The sequence below is a fragment of the Passer domesticus genome, chromosome 19 (genome assembly GCF_036417665.1).
Source record: "Passer domesticus isolate bPasDom1 chromosome 19, bPasDom1.hap1, whole genome shotgun sequence".
NCBI classification, from domain to species: Eukaryota; Metazoa; Chordata; class Aves; order Passeriformes; family Passeridae; genus Passer; species Passer domesticus.
The window spans coordinates 9,535,686-9,553,528 of record NC_087492.1 but is presented as its reverse complement, the minus strand read 5'-3'; the positions used below and the strand labels follow the sequence as shown (position 1 = coordinate 9,553,528).

At 53.1% G+C, this 17,843-nt stretch overlaps 3 protein-coding genes across 4 annotated transcripts in view; 2 read left to right on the top strand and 1 right to left on the bottom strand.

Annotated features, from left to right (window-relative positions):
• Positions 1 to 17,843, top strand: part of LOC135283848 (uncharacterized) — a 250,559-nt gene that overhangs the window by 78,508 nt on the left and 154,208 nt on the right. The gene's annotated exons all lie outside the window — the stretch shown is intronic.
• LOC135283843 (glutamine-rich protein 2-like) overlaps positions 1 to 17,843 on the bottom strand; it is a 160,841-nt gene that overhangs the window by 103,023 nt on the left and 39,975 nt on the right. The gene's annotated exons all lie outside the window — the stretch shown is intronic.
• LOC135283887 (glutamine-rich protein 2-like) lies at positions 1,039 to 16,395 on the top strand. Its single transcript, XM_064395029.1, has 12 exons — positions 1,039 to 1,230; positions 1,455 to 1,550; positions 1,739 to 1,830; positions 1,972 to 2,074; positions 2,256 to 2,462; positions 2,689 to 2,811; positions 3,034 to 3,108; positions 3,418 to 3,582; positions 3,739 to 3,854; positions 4,831 to 4,896; positions 14,639 to 14,869; positions 16,296 to 16,395. Exons 1-12 carry the CDS (start codon positions 1,189 to 1,191, stop codon positions 16,393 to 16,395), a joined length of 1,416 nt encoding a protein of 471 aa, XP_064251099.1. The 5' UTR covers positions 1,039 to 1,188.

Genomic DNA, 17,843 nt, shown 5'->3' with positions numbered 1-17,843 from the left:
GAGACAGCAGGGTTAGACTGGGTTTTGGGAAGAAATTCTTCCCTGTGAGTGTGGTGATGCCTTGGCACAGGTTGCCCAAAGGAACTGTGTCTGCCCCATTCCTGAAAGTGTCCAGGGCCAGACTGGATGGGACTTGGAGCAACCTGGCCAGTGGAAGGTGTTTCTGCCTTTGAGGTCCCTTCCAGCCCAAGCCATTCCATTCCATTCCATTCCATTCCATGACTCCATGAGTCTGTGACCCAGTGGCTGCCAGGGATGAGGTGTGCTGCCTGGCAACAGGAGTTGTGATGAAAAGGGGCATGAGCAGAGCAAGCTCCAGTCTGTGACGGACAAGGGATGAGGAAGGAGCCTGCTGGCTACTCCACCTTTTTAACATCACTTTTGCTCATTCCTTTCATTATACGTTTTAGCATCCCTGACAGGCCCAACTGGGCAGGAAGGCTTGTGACAAATCAGGGACAGAGTGTGTGCAGTCATGGCAACATCCCTGGACACACTCAGCCTCTCCCAGATGCTGGATCTTGCCATCGAGATGCCCCAGAATGGATCTGTTCACTTTGCAGCCATGAGAAAACTGCTGCAGGCTGTGCTGGAGCACCTGGACGTGCAGTACCTGACCAGCCAGGAGCCGTGGCCAGGCCAGCTGAGTGGCCCCTCACTTGCTGATGTGGCTGCTGAAGTGAAAGAATTTAAGAAGGAGATGAAAGAGTATAAGAAACACACGTCCAAGGTAGAGGCTCTTCCCCGCCCCTGGGCACTCCCCCAGCAGACAGCCCCTCTCTGCTTCCTCACACAGCCGTGCTTGGCTCTGCCCTCACTGCCCTGGCAGAGCCGCTGGCAGGGGCTCTTTGCTGTCTGGATGGGCTTCAGTGCTCTGGCACTGAGCCCGGCTGGGGCAGGTGGCACTGGGACTCTCCCTGCTCACCTGGCTGTGCCATGGGCTGCCCGTGGCAGGGTGGGGCTCTTTGGGGTGTTGCTGCCCTGGCCATCACCTCTGACATCCCTGATTCTTGAACTGCTTCACAGGTTCTTCGCGAGGAGATTGGTGGGATAAAGGCAGAAAATTCCCGCATAGCAGAGAACCTGAAGAAGTTCCAGGAGGCACAGGTCTGTGCAGACCACTGAGGTGGTGAATGTCGTTTTGCCTCCACTCCTCATATCTGATACCACTTTCTCCTACAGTCCGGCATGGCAGAAAACATGAAGAAGATCCAGGAGGCACGGGATGAGGTGAGCTGCTGCTGGGAGCAAGTTTTGGGTCTGAGACAGCAGCCCATACCCTCTGCTCTGCTGGCTGGACGCACGGACCGCGCTGCCTGCAGAGCCCTGCCAGGCTGGCTGCGCTGGTCCCTGAGCTGTTCCCCCATGCTGAGCATACCATGTTAGAGGTTAATGCCCTGCAGGTCCCCTCAGAACCATCCCAGGGGATGGCTAACACAACCTCTCCCTCCTAGGTCACATCCCTCTCTGAGAATATCACTGAGGAGATTGACAGGATAAAGGAAGCACAGAACCACACAGCACAGAAGATTAAGGAGTTGGCTGCCTCAGTAAGCTGTGGGGTGAGGTTACCTTTGAGCTGCCATGAAAAACCTCAATGTGACTCCAAGAGCATGTTTTGGGGTCAGGGTCTCAGGACTGTGTTGGGGGCCCTGGGGCTTTCTGTGCAGCTGAATGACCTCCACGCTGGGACAACATGATGGCTGTGCCCTGACTCTACTGTCACTGGTTTTCCCAGATTAAGAAGCTGGAGGAAGACCTTAAAAAGCTGAGGCAGGATGCAGCGAAGTGGAAAGAAGAGAGCAGCAATGAGATCTCTCAGCAACTCGAGTAAGGGGACAGGAGTGGGTTTCATACCCTGGGGGGCTGCAAGGGAGCCCAGATGGTCTGGCTGCATCCTGGTTTGTGGGCACAAGGTGCCCAGCAGCCCTGCAGGGGTAACCCTGCCCTTGCCCCCATCCCGCTGGCCAGGGCTTTGCTGGAGGAGACAAAGCGTGAGCTGCAGAAGATGGGAGAGCAGCAGGAGATGAGGAAGGCCATGCTGGAGCAGCTGGTGACTGAGACAACCAACAAGGTGAACGAGCAGATGAGGTCCTGGGGGAGCATTCCCAGCCCTCCTGGCTTGGTGCAGTACTCCTGGCGGGGTTCCCAGCCACATTCCCCAACTGGCTGGGGCCACTGAAGCCCACAGCATGCAGGACTGGTGGTTCCATTCATCCCATCTCTTGAGCTGATTCCTTTTGCCTTTCCTGCAGCTGGCTGAGATAGGGGAGATAGTGAAGAGTGTGCAGGAGGAGAAGGAGAAGGCAAAGGCAGAGTGCTCCAACTGCACCTTTGACATCAATGAGCATTTGGGGGAGCTCCTCCGGCGCTGTGAGAACCTCCAGGAGCAGGTGGAATCCCTGGAGTCCCGGCAGATGGCTGTGGGCAAGCTTGAAAAGATGATGAGGAATTGGGGCCAGGTAGGCAGCTGGCAGCATGGGGGACTGAGGACATCCCCTGGGGTAGACCCAAACTGCCCAAACTGGCCTGGACCAGTCAGTGGCATGGACAGAAATGAAAGCCTTGATGCAAATGTCCTGTTGACACTGAGAGGTCTTGGCCACTGTTTGAGTAATGTGGGTCTGCCCCTGTGGAGCAGCCAGACCCCCTTTGTTCAGCAACAAATGTTTTTCCTCCTTGGAGCAGAACACACAGCAGATGCAGCCCGAGGATGCAACAGCTGTACAGATGCAAAGGGACTATGAGAAGCTCAGCTTCATATCTGGGACCCTCCAGAAGGACTCTGAACAAAAGCAGAAAGAAATCAAAGTAGGTGGCTGAAAATCCTGTGGTATCAAAAAATCTCCCAGGCTCTCCTTGTGATTCCAGGCAGGATCACAAGAATGTCTCCCTGCTGACCTTTTCAGCACTGTGCTGGTCCCAAGTGCATTTCCTCAAGGTTTTTGGGCAGGGGGAGAGGGGTGTGTTCCCCTGGCCAGGATGCAGCTCCAACCTTACTGCGGTACGATCAGTTCCTTTCTGTGCTGAAAGATGCTGTTCCAGTCTCTGGAGAAGCTGCAGAAGGAGAAGGCAGATCAGCAGGACATGCTGGCAGCAATGCACATGGTACAGTCTAGAGGGGCCTCTGTACCAGCCCAGGGGCTCCCGGGCAGGGTGACAAATGCCCCTTGCCCTTGGGGGCTGGGGGGCAGAACTGGTGTGGGGAGGGAGAATTTCCTGAGCTCAGGGGGTCCCTCACCCTCCAGATGGTGGGACCAAGCTCACCAGGCTGATGGGGCAAATGGGGCCACAGCAGCCTGAAAGGGCCATGCTGGCCTGGGGGAAGCACTCCTCCCTCTCCCCTCACACACGCTGGCCCTGCCTGTCCTTCCTCATCCCTTTCCCCACTGCTCTCCTGCTCTTCCCCTCTGCTAGAAGGCGGACAAAGCTGCCTTGGGCAGCAAAGTCAATTGCAGCCAGTTTGATGTCACTATGGAGCGTCTGGATGAGAGGATGCAGGAGTTGCAGAGCCAGATTTCAGGCCAGGAGCAGCACTGGAACAATACGCAGCAGCAGCTCAGTGATGCAATGGAAGAGAAGGTGAGGGGTACCTGGTCCCCACCTTGAGGAACTGGCACCTTTGGGACTTGGCAGCCTGAGACAGCATCCCTCCGAGGATCCCCCTCCAGGCTTTTCCCTGGAGAGCTCCATGTCACCTCCTGGGGCAGCTGGCTGAGGCTGTGCACCTGTTCACAGCTGGATCGCCTGGAGTTGAAGACTTTCCGTAATCAGATGGAGGAGACCTGGAAGAGAAGTATTGAGGAGCTCAGGAATGAGATGAAGCAGGGTGACAGTGGTGCTGGGATTAAGAAGTGAGTGTGATGGAGACACTGATGGCTTTTTGGGGACAGCGATGGTCCCATTCCCTCCAGCTCTCCCACACACTGCCCCTCGGGTCCCCTGCCACGGCACCAATTCCACTGCTAAATGAACCTCAGGGAAGCTGATGAAGCAGCTGCACCTTCTCCTTCCACCAGCAGCAGGTTGCACACAGGCAAGGAAGAACAAGGAGAGGGCACCTGCAGGACAGAGCCTTCCCAAAGCAAAATAGGTCTGTGGGTGCAAAGGCTCCCAGAAGCCAGGCTGGGAGAGGGCAACTGCTCCTCCCAGGCAGGGCTGTGACACGCCGTGTCCCAGAGCTGGATCATGCCCTGCCCTCCTGCCACGCACACAGGGGACTTTGGTGCCCGAGAGGGGCTGCAAGCGCTGCAGGGGCTGCTTGGGATGGTGACATGGGTGCCTGTGGCCTTCCCCTGGCCTCAGCCAGCACCTTGGGGATGAGGAGAAAGAGGCTCAAGACCCACGGTTCAGCCTGCAAACGCCGTGACCCTGTGCCGTGAGCTGCCCAGCGCCTGGCTGCTGCCCGCCAGCTGCTGCCTGTGTGCTGCAGGGCTGTGGCCCCAGGAGCTCAGCCAGCCCTCTTCCCTCACCCTCCTCAGGCAGCTGCCAGTGCCTTTCACGTGCCTGTCCTGTGACCGCATGCTCACCGTGCAGGTTCCTGGCCAGTGAGTAGCACCAGGGCATGGGGGCAGCGGGGCTGGCATGGGGGAGATGGGTGCCAGCAGTGACCCTGCTGGGCACAGGGGTGCCAGAGTCTGCTGGGGAGGGGCCGATGTGGGGAGCCCCCTCTGCAGCCCTGCCCATCAGCAGGGGCTGTGGGCACTCATCCCAAGGGCTACAGGCAGCGGGATGCCATGGGGTACAATCCCATGGGTTTGCGGGTGCCGTCTCCAACAGGAACAGGTTGTTTGTCCCCTGTCACACCCCTGTGACTCCTGCCCTCCCCAGGTACCCCAAGATACTCCCATATTTGCAGCCACTGCGCCCTGGCAAGGAGCCACAGCACAGCCAAAGGTAAGGGCCCTGAGGACACATCCCTGGCTCCTGGGGTGCAGCGTAGCCCTGCCACAGCAAGGAGGGCTCTGCATTTGTGTGGGACAGGCTATTGCTCCCTGCTTGCGGCTCCTGCAGCTGGTGGACAGGGGCTGGCAGGGACATGTCCCTGCAGGCAGCACTGCCCGTCCCCTCCCTGGCACAGCAGGGTGGTGCCCAGAGTGCCACAGGGCTGGGCACTGAGGATCCTCTGCCCCATCCCACAGGAGGCCAGTGGTCCGTGGCGGTGGCTCCCATGTGCCACAGAGCTCTGGCGACCATCAGAGCAGCAGTTTCAAACTGCCACCTGTTCAGCATTCTCCCCGTACCAGTGCATTTCTGCAGGGACTCGTGACCCACCCCAACAAGGTAGGGATGATGAAGGGGGGGACATGGCACGTGTACTGGGGGCGGGCCGGGCGATGCTGAGGATCCTGGGTGAATTTGTGCCTTCAGTTTCCTCGGGCACAGCTGCTTTGGGAGGGTTGCTAGGGAATGCTGGACTGGACCCTGCCTCTCAGCCAGCTGCTCTCTCCTTCCCAGCCCAGAGTGACCCAGCTGCTGGGCAGGGGTGGACACGTGCCGAGGGGCCGCAATGACCAGCTTCCTGTGGTGACCAGGACACTGGATGAGCCAGGTGTGGCCCTGTCAGGGCACGGGGAGCAGGGGGACAAGAGACTGGCTGTCTGCTGGGTCTGCACCTGCTCCCTGCGGGTCTCTGGCCAAGCAGGTGACCCTCCTGCTGCCCCGTTCTGAGCTGGCTGAGCTGACCCAGACGGGGCAGCCCCGGGGCCTGGGGGCTCAGCCTTGCCTCTCCCCCAGGCCCTGCCACCTCTCGGCATCACCGGCCAGGCACGGCCCCCCGACACGTCTCCAGGGCACCAGGGCTCCTCCAGCCACTCCAGCCCCGGGAGACTTCGACAGCCCTCAAGTAGCTGGACAGGACTGGGAACCCAGTGCTCCACCAGGGACATCGTCTCAGCAGAGAGAAAACTCTTGGACAATTGTTGTCTGAGAAATAACATTTTCATTCTATTACGTTAATAAAAAACCTTCTGAAAGACACGCAGAGCCTTTTCCCATGGCCTCTGAAAACATTGGGATAAATCAAAGTGTCCTACACTATTTTTACTATTAGTTATCAGGCATTACTATATTCCCAGCACTGGGGTACATGGGAGTAGCTCCACTCAGAATGCACACCCACTCTCTAAACTTTTCACTATGTATTTTCAGCAAATAAATTAAAGCTCACTGCTTATAAATTACATATTTCTCTTCATTCATTCATTAATCTCCTATCATCCATTTGTTATTGATTTCTCAGTTCTCATGCTGCTGCCAGATGAACAATTGCTTGCTCCTGGCGGGCTCCACACTATGCTCATTTTGCCAAGTCCATGGAACCACATCATCAAAAGCAGGATAAACTTTTACCAAGAGGGGAGTCAATCTACAGCCCATCGATCTAAGCTTTCACTAATTAAATAACTGGCCAGCTTTACCAACTTTTCTCCTCATTTGCAAAGAAGCACCATTTCACCACGTGGTCAGGTATGACTGTGGGTTCACCGACCACCCGAGACTGCCATGGAGACTCCCAGGGCAGAAGAGTGCATGTGCTGAGGGGAGGGAATGTATATTCATGTCTTGGGGGAAATTATTGCCATATGTATGTTTCTTCTGAGAATAGTTATGAATATGATGACAAATACAGTATTTCAACAGGGGCTTTTCCTGTACACAGCATGTACTCTCTGTGCAGCCATCCCCCATACATCTGGCTTTGCAGTAAAGAATGCCTAATCCCTAATATGAAAAAAATCCCTAATATGAAAATTAAAGCATTTATTTCTTTCTGGTTGTGATAACAATGTTAATTGGTCCACTTTTCAGTCTTTTTATTATGTGTCGTGTTTTTCCAGATATTGTTTTCACGACACTAAGAGCAGAATTCTCCTTGTTCATTTCTTCTTTACCTCTGGTTTCCACACCTTGTCCTCACACTCTACAAATTCTGCATTCCTGGTGTCCAGTTCTCAGCCCCATTTCTCTACCCCAATCTTTGTTCACTGAATCATGTCAAGGTTATCTAGCAAAACTTAAAAGTTCAGTGATTTTCCCAAATGGTGTTCCATTAATAGCAGTTTGTATAAAGTCTTGCTACATGCTCCAGTGGAAAACTGCACTGCTAATGATTAAGTGAAGCCATTATTAACAGACTTAATGAAAACAAATAATAGGAATCTCAGATTAGAAAGTTATATCATTTCCAACACATCCCCCCTTTATAAGTGACCTTATTTCTTTTAGGATTACTTCCACTTAAATCATTGGATATTTAGAAAGACTTAAGACACTAAAATGCAATAATTCCTATTAAAATACTTAGTAAAACTTTTTGGCAAAACCTATACTATTTTAGATCCAGGGCCATTCAATTTTGCCAGCATTTTATCTTGGGCTTGTTATTCTGGGGTTACCTCTGAAAGGTCATACATTTTGCTGCAGCAACTATTGGGATGCTTTTCTCTGCCAGCCCTTTAGCAGCTTTATCTGCCAGTCGGTTTCCTACACTAACTGATGTATTTCCTAATGGATGAGCTTTACAATGCATGAGAGCCACATGGACTGGTACCTGAACACATTCTAGTAATTGTCTGGTAATGTCTCCACCTTTGACAGAGGATCCTTGTGCTGAAAGGAGCCCTCCTTTGTTCCAGAGAGCTCCGTGGGCAGGTACTGCTCCAAAGGCACGGTTAGCATTAGCCCATGTGTTCCCATTCTTCCCCTGAGACAATTCCAGGCTGCCATAGGCTGAGCAGCTCAGCCCTGTGTGCAGAGGTGGTAAGAGGTAATGGGACGGCTTGGATTGGGCCCTACTGCACAGCCAAACTTCTGCTTTCCTTTGCTCACAAAGCTGCTCCCACCTGTGGACAATTCCCAGGCCGGATCTTCTACCAGAGGATCTCCTCTGCTGGAGTGAAGCTGCTCAGTCGTTGGAACACAGGCATGTTGTGAGGCTTCTTGACTTTCTGGTACAGATTCCAGGAACGTGGCTGGGTGCAAGGCAAAGGAGTTGTTTGCAGTTCCCCATCATCCTGCTCCAACAAGACAACTTGATACTTCAGCATTCGACTTGGGGATCACCAGTGGCCTTTTTTGTGTTCTAGAACAGAGAGGACCAAGGGGGGAACATGAGCAGTCATTATCTGGCCCATGGTCCATTCGGGGCTTCTTGGATTAAAGCGCAGCTCCTGCTCCAAGTCAAAGGCAGTTAAGGGACATCCCTTAACTTACACTGTCCACTTGTTTGGAAAAATATCTTATGGCCCTTTTCCATGTGCATAACCTCTGAGCTAACACCCGTAGTGCAACACGTCAGTGCTCATGAACAATCTGCTCAAGAGGCTTGCTCAAGTCAGGTAATGCCTGTGCAGGGCTGACATCAGAGCTCTCTTGGGGTCTCTGAAAGCCTCTGGCATTCTGGGGTCCACTGTAGCACCTCCTTGGTGTAGCACCTCCTTGGGCCATTCTCAGGGTCTCATATAAAGGTCTTACCCATAGGCCAGAATTAAAAATCCTGAGCCCACACCAACCACCCATTCCTAGAAATATTCCTAACTTGCAAACAGACCTTGGCTCTGGAGTTTCACAAATCCCCTCCACCCTTTTGGTGGCAAGGCTTTGCTGTCCCTGGGAAATGAGCCTCAGGTAGGTTTGGCATTAGGGCACTTCTTTGACACTTTGGGCCTTCTTCTTGGATACCCTGTAACTGGCTTGTCTCAGAATGTTCAGGAAACTTAAGAGTCATTTCAATGCATCCAGCTTGAGTTCCATTAGCAATTAAAGTATCACCTGCATACTGCAGCAAAGGGGTATCTTCATTCTCCTTTTCCCATTCTGAAGTGACTGCCAGAGCCCTGGCCAGCTCTTAGAACTCCAGCACCCCACCAGCAATAGGGAACTGCCTGGGTATGGGGATTTACCAGAGACAGAACCTTTACAGCCACTTGCTCTAAGATGCCAGGTAGAAGCCACATCAGGAACCAGGCAGAGGAGAAAGCTGTCTGTCTAGATGTTCCACAAGGAACAGCTTATTCCAGGTGAAAGGAGCTCACACAAAGAGCCCCAGGCACTCCTGTGCAAGGAGCTTTGTACAGATACAAATCAGGGGGTGGATACAAACAGCAAACCAATAGGGAATCCTCAGGGGAGGAGTGAGGGGATTACATCAAGCATCTGGGGCCAGTTGGGGTAGGAGGGTGCAGAGGATGGCTCACATGCGCCAATGGGGCTTCCAGGAGTAGGGGGATTCCAAAGGGTTGTTGCGAACAGGGATTGGCCCGAGAGTTAAGGGGCAGAGAAGGTTCAGGAATAAGGGGCTCAGTTGCCTTGACAGGCAGGGAAAGAGCTGGAACAAGGGGTGGAGAATGACATGAGGGGCAGCTTTGAGGGAGGGTAAAACCCAGGAGTAAACCATCTCAGGGAGAACATGAGGGCACGAGGACAGAACGACGCACTTAAAAAGGAATCAATAAGATAAATTCAAAGCGCAACACCGTACCTCCAATTCTTTTGTCAATTGGTTTTTGTCTTGGGGTGTGTCGTGGGTTAAGACGGAAGTGAGTTTTTTGGGAGGTTGTGGTCAAACCAGTCAGTGCTTGGATTTGAATATTGGCACCTGGTTTGGCCACTGAATGTATGGACCGCCTCTGAGAACACAGGGGGTTAAAAGCAAGAACTGCCAGGAGAACTCTCTCTTAGTTTCAGTCTGTAAAGGAGCTCAGAGCTCCCCTGCCCAGCCGGGGCTGGCTGGGGGAGGGAAGCCATGCGGCCGGGTGAGGTAGGCCGGAGCCTCGGGCAGAGGAGGGGAGTGAAGGCCTTGCAAGATGGAAGGGTGGAGGAGCCTGAGAAGCATCGGGCCCCGCTCCTACCCCCCGGGAGACAGAGAGAGAGAGAGAGCCAGTGCCTGTGCTGCCTTGGAATTCAGTATCATGGACTGGCAGCACGGCCGGCCAGAAGTTGGGGGATGCGGCGAGAGAAGGTGCCTGGCAGCTGTGGGAGTTCTGGGCAGGCAGAGGCCCAGATTTTAACCCCTTTGTAAAATAATGGAAACCTTACAAATACTGATCCTCCTGGATGAGAATGAGGAGAGAAAGGTGAAGTATGAAGAAATGGGCAAGTGTGAGGAAAGTTGGTGCATGTGAGAGATGTCAGAAGAGGTGAGAAGAATCCTAGGTGGGCAGAGATGATGGATTGGCCTTGAGCTGGACTCTTTCTTGTATGGCCATGGACAGACCCATGTTCTTCCTGTGACTCAGAGACTGTATTTAGGGGGAGGCAATGCCTTGGAGTCAAGAGTGAAGCAGTGGCGTGAACAGAGACGGCTGAGGAGGGTGTGGGATGCCCTCTGTCTCCAGGAGGGGAAGATCTCTGTTCATGAGGCCCCTCGGCCCCAGGGGTTTAAATTTGGGGGGGGCTGGTGTCCTGAATTTGAGAGACTGCTGCTTTTGGAACTGAGTGGAGCATCCTTAAACGGGGAGCCCTAAAAGCAGTCCTGGCCCATGTGCAGTGGTGAGAGCACTGGACATGGAGGGAAGAAGTCACGAGGGCCGATGTTCTCTGGGTGGTGCCACGAGTGACACGGAAACACAAGAGGTTTAATTGTGTTTCTGGGGGAAGTCTATGGTGCAAGGGGGGACTCCTCTCTCCCTGATGGATTTGAAGGTTGATTATTTGAGGGGTGATGATGGACTGATTATGTGAGAGATGGTGATGGCCTGGAAATCTATGGTGTTATTTCATTCTGTGGAGAAAATGGAGGGGAGGAGGAGGAATGTATTTGGAGGGTTTTCATTCTTAGTTTTGTGTTTGTTCCTTTTTAGATGATGTAATTAATAAATTTTGTTTCCTTTATTCCTGAGTTGGAGCCTACTTTGCTCTGTTCCTGATCACATCACACAGAAGCCACCAGAGAAAGTGTATATTCATGGAGGCACTGGCACTGTGGCAGAGTCAAACCATGACAGGGTGACAGCATGATACTGTGTCTCCTATTGTCTGCTTTATGCCCAGACATGGGTCCTGTAACTTTAAGCTGGGTCTGAGAGAGGGGTGCAAAGCCAGTGGAATTCTTTTGGTGTGGTTTTCCAACACCCTGCCCCAGGCTCCCTCAGATGTGTTGTGCAGCACAGAGGGAGTACATCTTGGCTTTCAGCTGGCTTCTCATTTCTTTGACAATGGCAGAAGTTTTTCCAGGACTGTGGCTTCTTCTCCTGGAACGGTTTTTGCTTTTCCCTGGTCTGAAGCAGTAGAACATCGCCGGCAGCCCTGTGCCTTGGCCCGCAGGGGAGGCCCTGGGATGCACATCTCGGCTCTGGACTCGGGAGGAGCCGAGCCACGCCTACAGAAAGAGCTCTGAATCCACCAGCCTACCCCACAATGAGAAGGCTTGAATATCTAACGTTATTCATTTTTTTCCCATGCCTGCCCGCACACTGTGTGTTAAATAAACAGCTTTGTTCAATTTCCTCCAAAAAAATTCCTTGCTGTGGGAGGGAGGGCGTGCTGAAACCTGTTTTCTTTAGAGGAGATGTTTCCTCCTAACTTGTCTCAAATTGAGACATTTCTCAAATAATGTGGCGTGATTTTTGAACCCTGGATGAAGAACAGTGCACCTCAATTGGTTTTCATGGCCCATCAAGGAACTTTCCATTCGAGTTGACTTTCAGTTTCAAGGGCAATGCAGAAAGAATCATCCTTAACATCCACAACAGTGGACTCATCAGTTTCCTTAACTGAGGTGAAGAGTGTATAAGGACTTGCTGCCACTGGGTCTCACACCAGTCTCACACTATTTCCTTGACAGCTCTGACATCTTGTACTGGCCTGTGTTCCTTAGTGTGTGCTTCCTTTACTGGCAGGAGAGGAGTCCTATATTGTGACTCACATTCCCTTAGTGACCCATCTTCCAAAATTTAGCAATTCATTCTTCTAACCCTCTTCTACCTTCTAACTTCAAAGAATAATTGTTCTGCCTGACCAGTCTTCCATCAGGCTCCAACTGAATCCTTACTGGTTCCAGTGTCTTGATTTCCCTGGAATTCCATTGGTGCACACCAACACGGTGACAGTGTTTTCTCCCTCCTCCCACCAGGGATGTGCAGGCGGGAAATACTTGTCCAGCATTCCCTGCTGAATATTCTGAGCATGCCCTCTCTCAGCCTCTTCCCCCACTTTTGCCATTACCACAATTCCTCCACCTGGAGTTAACAGTGTGTCTGAACGACCTTCCTAAAATCCCAGTGCTCTTTGCCTTGAACCCACTGGATTAGGGCATCAGAGGATCTCCCGGAAAAATCTTTGGAGTGCACCGGAGTCCTCTCGATCCCATCAATCCATGGAGCAAAAGAAGGAGGAAAGTTCCACCTGGGTCATTAGCAACTGTCACCAAAACCAGGATAAATGAAATCCTCAAACACTATCCTTTTAGTTTTGGCAAGTTGGGCGTTACTTTATTCTCCTCAGGACGAGTGGAGCGGATAGTTCGAGCCACACACACAGAAAAAATTTTGACTTAGTTATCTGTTTTTTGCAAACAAAGGAATCAATGGTCATCCATTCTCAATGCCATCATTCTGTTCATTACTTTGCATTCTAACTGCTGTTGGGCTTCACCCATGGAGACTCTCTGCCCTGACCAGCAGCAGCAGCAGGGCTGGCCCGGAGGCAGAGCCACAGCAGGGGTAAGGAGCTGAAGGAGCACCAGGGAGAGCGGGGAAGAGAGAGGCTGGTGAGACAAGGCCCAGCTGTTGCTTTGACTTGGACCCCTGGTGTGAGGACACGAGGCTTGACTCCATGTTGATCAGAAGGCTGATTTATTATGATATATATTATACTAAAATGCTACATTACAACTATACTAAAAAGAACAGAGAGAAAGAGATCAGAAGGCTACAAAGACAAGAATAGAATAGGAATGAATAACAAAAATCCTGTGACTGCTCACAGCCTTGGCACAGGTGGCTGTGATTGGTCACTGATTGAAAACAATCCACATGAACCAATGGAAGATTCACCTGTGGCACTCCACAGCAGCAGATAGTTATTGTTTACATTTCTTTCCTGAGGCCCTCAGCTCCTCAGGACAGGAAAAATCCTAGCAGAGGCTTTTTCACTAAAAATCCTGGCAACATCTCACCCTTTTAAATTATGAAATTAAATAGAAAAAGAAATGTTTGCAATCTCTTCTACTGGGCCCTTGCAGAAGAGAGAACAACACCTCCTGAGGTTCATCTGTTGCCAATCAAAATCTCAATCATCTGCTGATGTGGAATGGTCAGGGAAATTCTTCACCTGTAGAACATTCAGGGAAATTCTTCACCTATCAAACATTAAATTCTATCATATCACTATAACAATCTTAAAATATAAGAAAATGCAAAAAACACATGCAGAGAAAGTTCATTGTTTCAAGTCCAAACAGCTGAGTTTCAGGACAGAATCCATGGACTGAAGATGTTCCTCTTTGACATCTCTGGAAGTCCCCTTTGGTCCTGAAACAGGCTTGCAGAATTCTGAAACAAAGAACTGCTAAAGAAAACAAGAATTAGCAAACAATTCATTGTCAGTCATGAAACAATTCAGAGAAAATTCTGGAATGCCCTGGCCACAGCCCTTCATTGAACCACTTGGGCTGAGGCTAACTTTTGGCTTTTCAATGCTTTTGAGCTGCTAGCTCTTTCCACTTTTCTTTATAATTTTTTTTTTTTTTTTTTTTTTTGAAAGAAGAAGAGTAGCAGCAGCAGAGGGTCTCTAGGACCCTTGGGTGGCCCTGGTCCTGGTGGACGGACCAGAGAACCCAGACCTGGCTCACAGAATGGTGGCCGAGGTCCCTGTGGGGAAAGCAAAGTCCCCAAACCCAGCACTGGACGGGGCAGTGGCCCCGGCCCAGGGAAATGAGCCAAACGGCCCAGAACCAGCCTGTGAGGCGGGCTCTGTGTGCTCAGAACCTGGCAGGACCATGCTGCCAGCGTCTTGAGAGCAGAAATGACCCAATGCTTCCTCCCCCCAGCAGCACCGGTGCACACCGGCAGCTCGGGAAGAGAAGCATTCTCAGGAATTGTCATCCCAGATCTGAGGGTTTCTTGTCCCCAGAGCAAGCGAGCAATGCTTGCTTTGATCTGTGCCTCTTGTTCCTGCAAGGCAACTGCCACTTCTCCTGCTTTCTGCCCCTCGGCACCACCCCCATCCCCTCTGGGCTGGGGACCAGAGGCAGATGCCACAGGAGCCAACTCCCCCACGCCGCTGGGGCGCTCGGGGGAAGGCAGGCACCCCAACCCCCAGGGAGAAGCCCCCGACCACACACGAAATGACCCAGAAACCACACTGATTTTGAACACAGCCAGCCGAACTGCTCCTGCAGTTAGCTGGAGGGCCATGCCTCCTCCACGGAAGGACAGGCTCTTCGCAGGGTCTGATGCGAACGATGGAGCTCCGGAAACCAGCGGGACAACTGGGGTGGGTGGTGCGGGCAGCACGGGCGCTGGTGTCGACTCTTGCGTCGAATCCGTGGGCTCAGCACCATTCTCGGCAAGCTCTTGCACTGCAATTGGATCGGCAGGGAGCGGCGGGACAGGCGGGGGCGGCGGGCTCGGAGCGGGGTCGGCCCGCGCAGGCACCGCCTGCACCGTTGCGAATTCAGTTGCCGGCTGGGATGCAGAAAAAGAAGAAGACACGGAGGCAGCTCCTGCAGCTTCCGGGGACAGCAGCACAGCCGGGGAATCACTGTTGTTGATCGCGTTGCCTGGCTGCATGGGCGGATCGGCGGGAGGCGGTTCCGGGTGCTGCGGCGCAGGCGCAGTCATCAGAGCCGGCGGAGCTGGCCCGGGCGGCTGCGGGGCCGCGGGCGGAGCCGGCTGAGGCGGAGCCGCGGGGTCCGGCGCCTCCCGGGGTGGGGGAAGCGGAGAGTTCCGCGGTGGAGCGGGCGGGGCCGGCCCGGAAAGCGGCGGGGCCGGCTCCCCATCCCCCCCAAGAGAAGAAGAGGGGGGGGAAGGCAGATCTGTCTGCTCCGAGGGAGCGGAGAAAAACTTTTGCTCAGCTGTGGGCTGTGCGGGGGGGCAGCAAACCCGCGGTTCGTCTTCTTTGAGAGGCTTCTTTCGTGCTGAACCTGGCGGGGACAGCAAGCGACTGCGCGCCTGAGCCAGGATGTCCCTCGCATTGTGCAATGTTTTCAAATTAAAAAAATAAATGTATATGTGCACTACAAACACCTCTGGGTAGACAACACCCTGGCCTAGTGCCCAATGAAAAGCAGCGTCCATGAGCTCCCATAAATCGAAATCAAGGGAGTAGACGACATTTGTAAAAAATCTATGAAATTTTGCCCATTTGAAAAACTCATAACAATCTCTCTCCCACTGACGATAAGGAATTCTGTTCCTGTGTCCCCATCTGCACCAGAATTTAATAACTTTCTCCTCTGACGCAGTAAACGGAACCTGAGCTTCCGAGGGTACCTTTTCCCAACTTTCCTCCCACCTTTTGCGAATGGCAGGATCTTCAGAAAGGGAAAACATAACAGTACCTCTAGACAGTGTCCTTGTGGATCCAGCTGTGCAGCTCTGCTGCTCTGCGGTCTCTGGACACAATGTCCAGGAAAGTCCAACAGGTTCTCCTGTTTGCCTTGGCTGTGAACTCTGCCCATCTTCAGGGTCTCGTTTCTTCAGCTCCAGGCTAGATTCCATGGTCACTCTTAGGGTGACCATCAGTTTCACACGTCCAGGGGTCACCAATTGTTGCTTTGACTTGGACCCCTGGTGCGAGGACATGAGGCTTTACTCCATGTTGATCAGAAGGCTGATTTATTATGATATATATTATACTAAAATGCTACATTACAACTATACTAAAAAGAACAGAGAGAAGATCAGAAGGCTACAAAGACAAGAATAGAATAGGAATGAATAACAAAAATCCTGTGACTGCTCACAGCCTTGGCACAGGTGGCTGTGATTGGTCACTGATTGAAAACAATCCACATGAACCAATGGAAGATTCACCTGTGGCACTCCACAGCAGCAGATAGTTATTGTTTACATTTCTTTCCTGAGGCCCTCAGCTCCTCAGGACAGGGAAAATCCTAGCAGAGGCTTTTTCACTAAAAATCCTGGCAACACCCAGCCTGTAATTTTAAAGGTTTTTATTAACAAGATAACTTAACGCTACTTAACTAATTATATACTAACTTAATACAACTAAAATGTCATCTTTCTGATGACGGTTGTTACAGGCGTTTCTCGCTTCGGACAAGATGTCCCAGGTCGAGGACTGGGTGATGAGTCCTGTCCATGTGGCTGGGGGCTGTTGATGTCCGGCAGGACTGGAGAGGCTGGTCGAGCCCTGGGGCCCGTGAGACCTGTCGGGGAGCTGTTCGTGGCTGGTGCTCTCGTGAGGCGGCAGGGCCTGGGGGTGAAGTGAGGGTGAGCTGCCACAGGTGCTGGCCCCACCCACCAGAACTCAAGCACTTGTCCCACACTGGCCATGGCCATTTTCCCACCTCACTCCAGCTCCAAGCTCAGTTACCCCATGTACCAATCCTCCCAATCCATTCTGCCCCTTCCTTCTTACCCCAGACGCAAAATACCCATGCCACATTAGCCAGATCTGCACACAGAGCCTTATTCATTCTACGGCCCGTACCCAGCAGATAATCAGCCCCCTGTTCATTATCCCCCATGCCCTAACGGGGCCATACCTGATGCGTCCTCTGTCCTGATTGCCATACGATGCTGGTCATTACGGCTCCTCGGGATGTGTCCGTCACTGGGCTGCAGCAGGGTCACACTGGGCTGAGGAGGAGAGGGCAGCTGGCTGCAATGCAGGGCCCAATCCAGCATCCCCCAATGAACCTCCCAACCCAGGTCTCCCTGGGAACTGAAGGCACAGATTGCCGCTGGATAGTCAGCAATGCCATCAAGCCTCAGTCGCCATTCTGTGTCCCCACCTTCATCATGCCTACCTTGTTGTGGAGTACCAGGAGACGCTGCAGCTCTGCACTGGTATATGGAGAAGCCTTGATGTTCTGCATGGTGGAGCTGCGGCTCTGATGGTCCCCAGAGCTCTGCGGCACACGGGGGACCCTGCCATTGACCAACTGCCTCCTGTGGGATGGGGCAGAGGATCCTCAGTGCCCAGCCCTGTGGCACCCTGGGCACCACCCTGCTGTGCCAGGGAGGGGACTGGCAGTGCTGCCTGCAGGGACATGTCCCTGCCAGCCCCTGTCCACCAGCTGCAGGAGCCCCAAGCCCATCCACCCGGCCGGATCTGCTGGCTCTGTCCCCACGGCCAGGTGTGCTGGCCAGGGCCGTGGCAGGTCCCTGTGCACAGGACACCAGCTGGCAGGAGCTGGCCTGTCCCAGCTGCAGGGCTTGGTTTTGGGAACTCCTTTCACAGGAAGCACACAACTCCCCACCAAGCTTGAGCTCAAATTGAAAACAGACACAGCTCATCAGATGTGCTTTCAGCAACCTTGGGACAGAGATGTGGGTGAGACAGGGCAGGGCAAGGCAAGGAATGCAAAACCCCCCAGACGTGGGGCAAGCACTGGCCCTCCACAGCTGCCTTCTGCTCCCCGGCTCTGCCCAGCCCCGCCAGGCTCCTCTGCCCCAGCCCAGGTGCAGAGCCCTCCTTGCTGTGGCAGGGCTACGCTGCACCCCAGGAGCCAGGGATGTGTCCTCAGGGCCCTTACCTTTGGCTGTGCTGTGGCTCCTTGCTGGGGGGCATTGGCTGCAAATAAGACAGTGTCTCGGGGTACCGGGGGAGGGCAGGAGTCACAGGGGTGTGACAGGGGACAAACAACCTGTTCCTGTTAGAGGTGGCACCCACAAACCCATGGGATTGTACCCCATGGCATCCCGCTGCCTGTA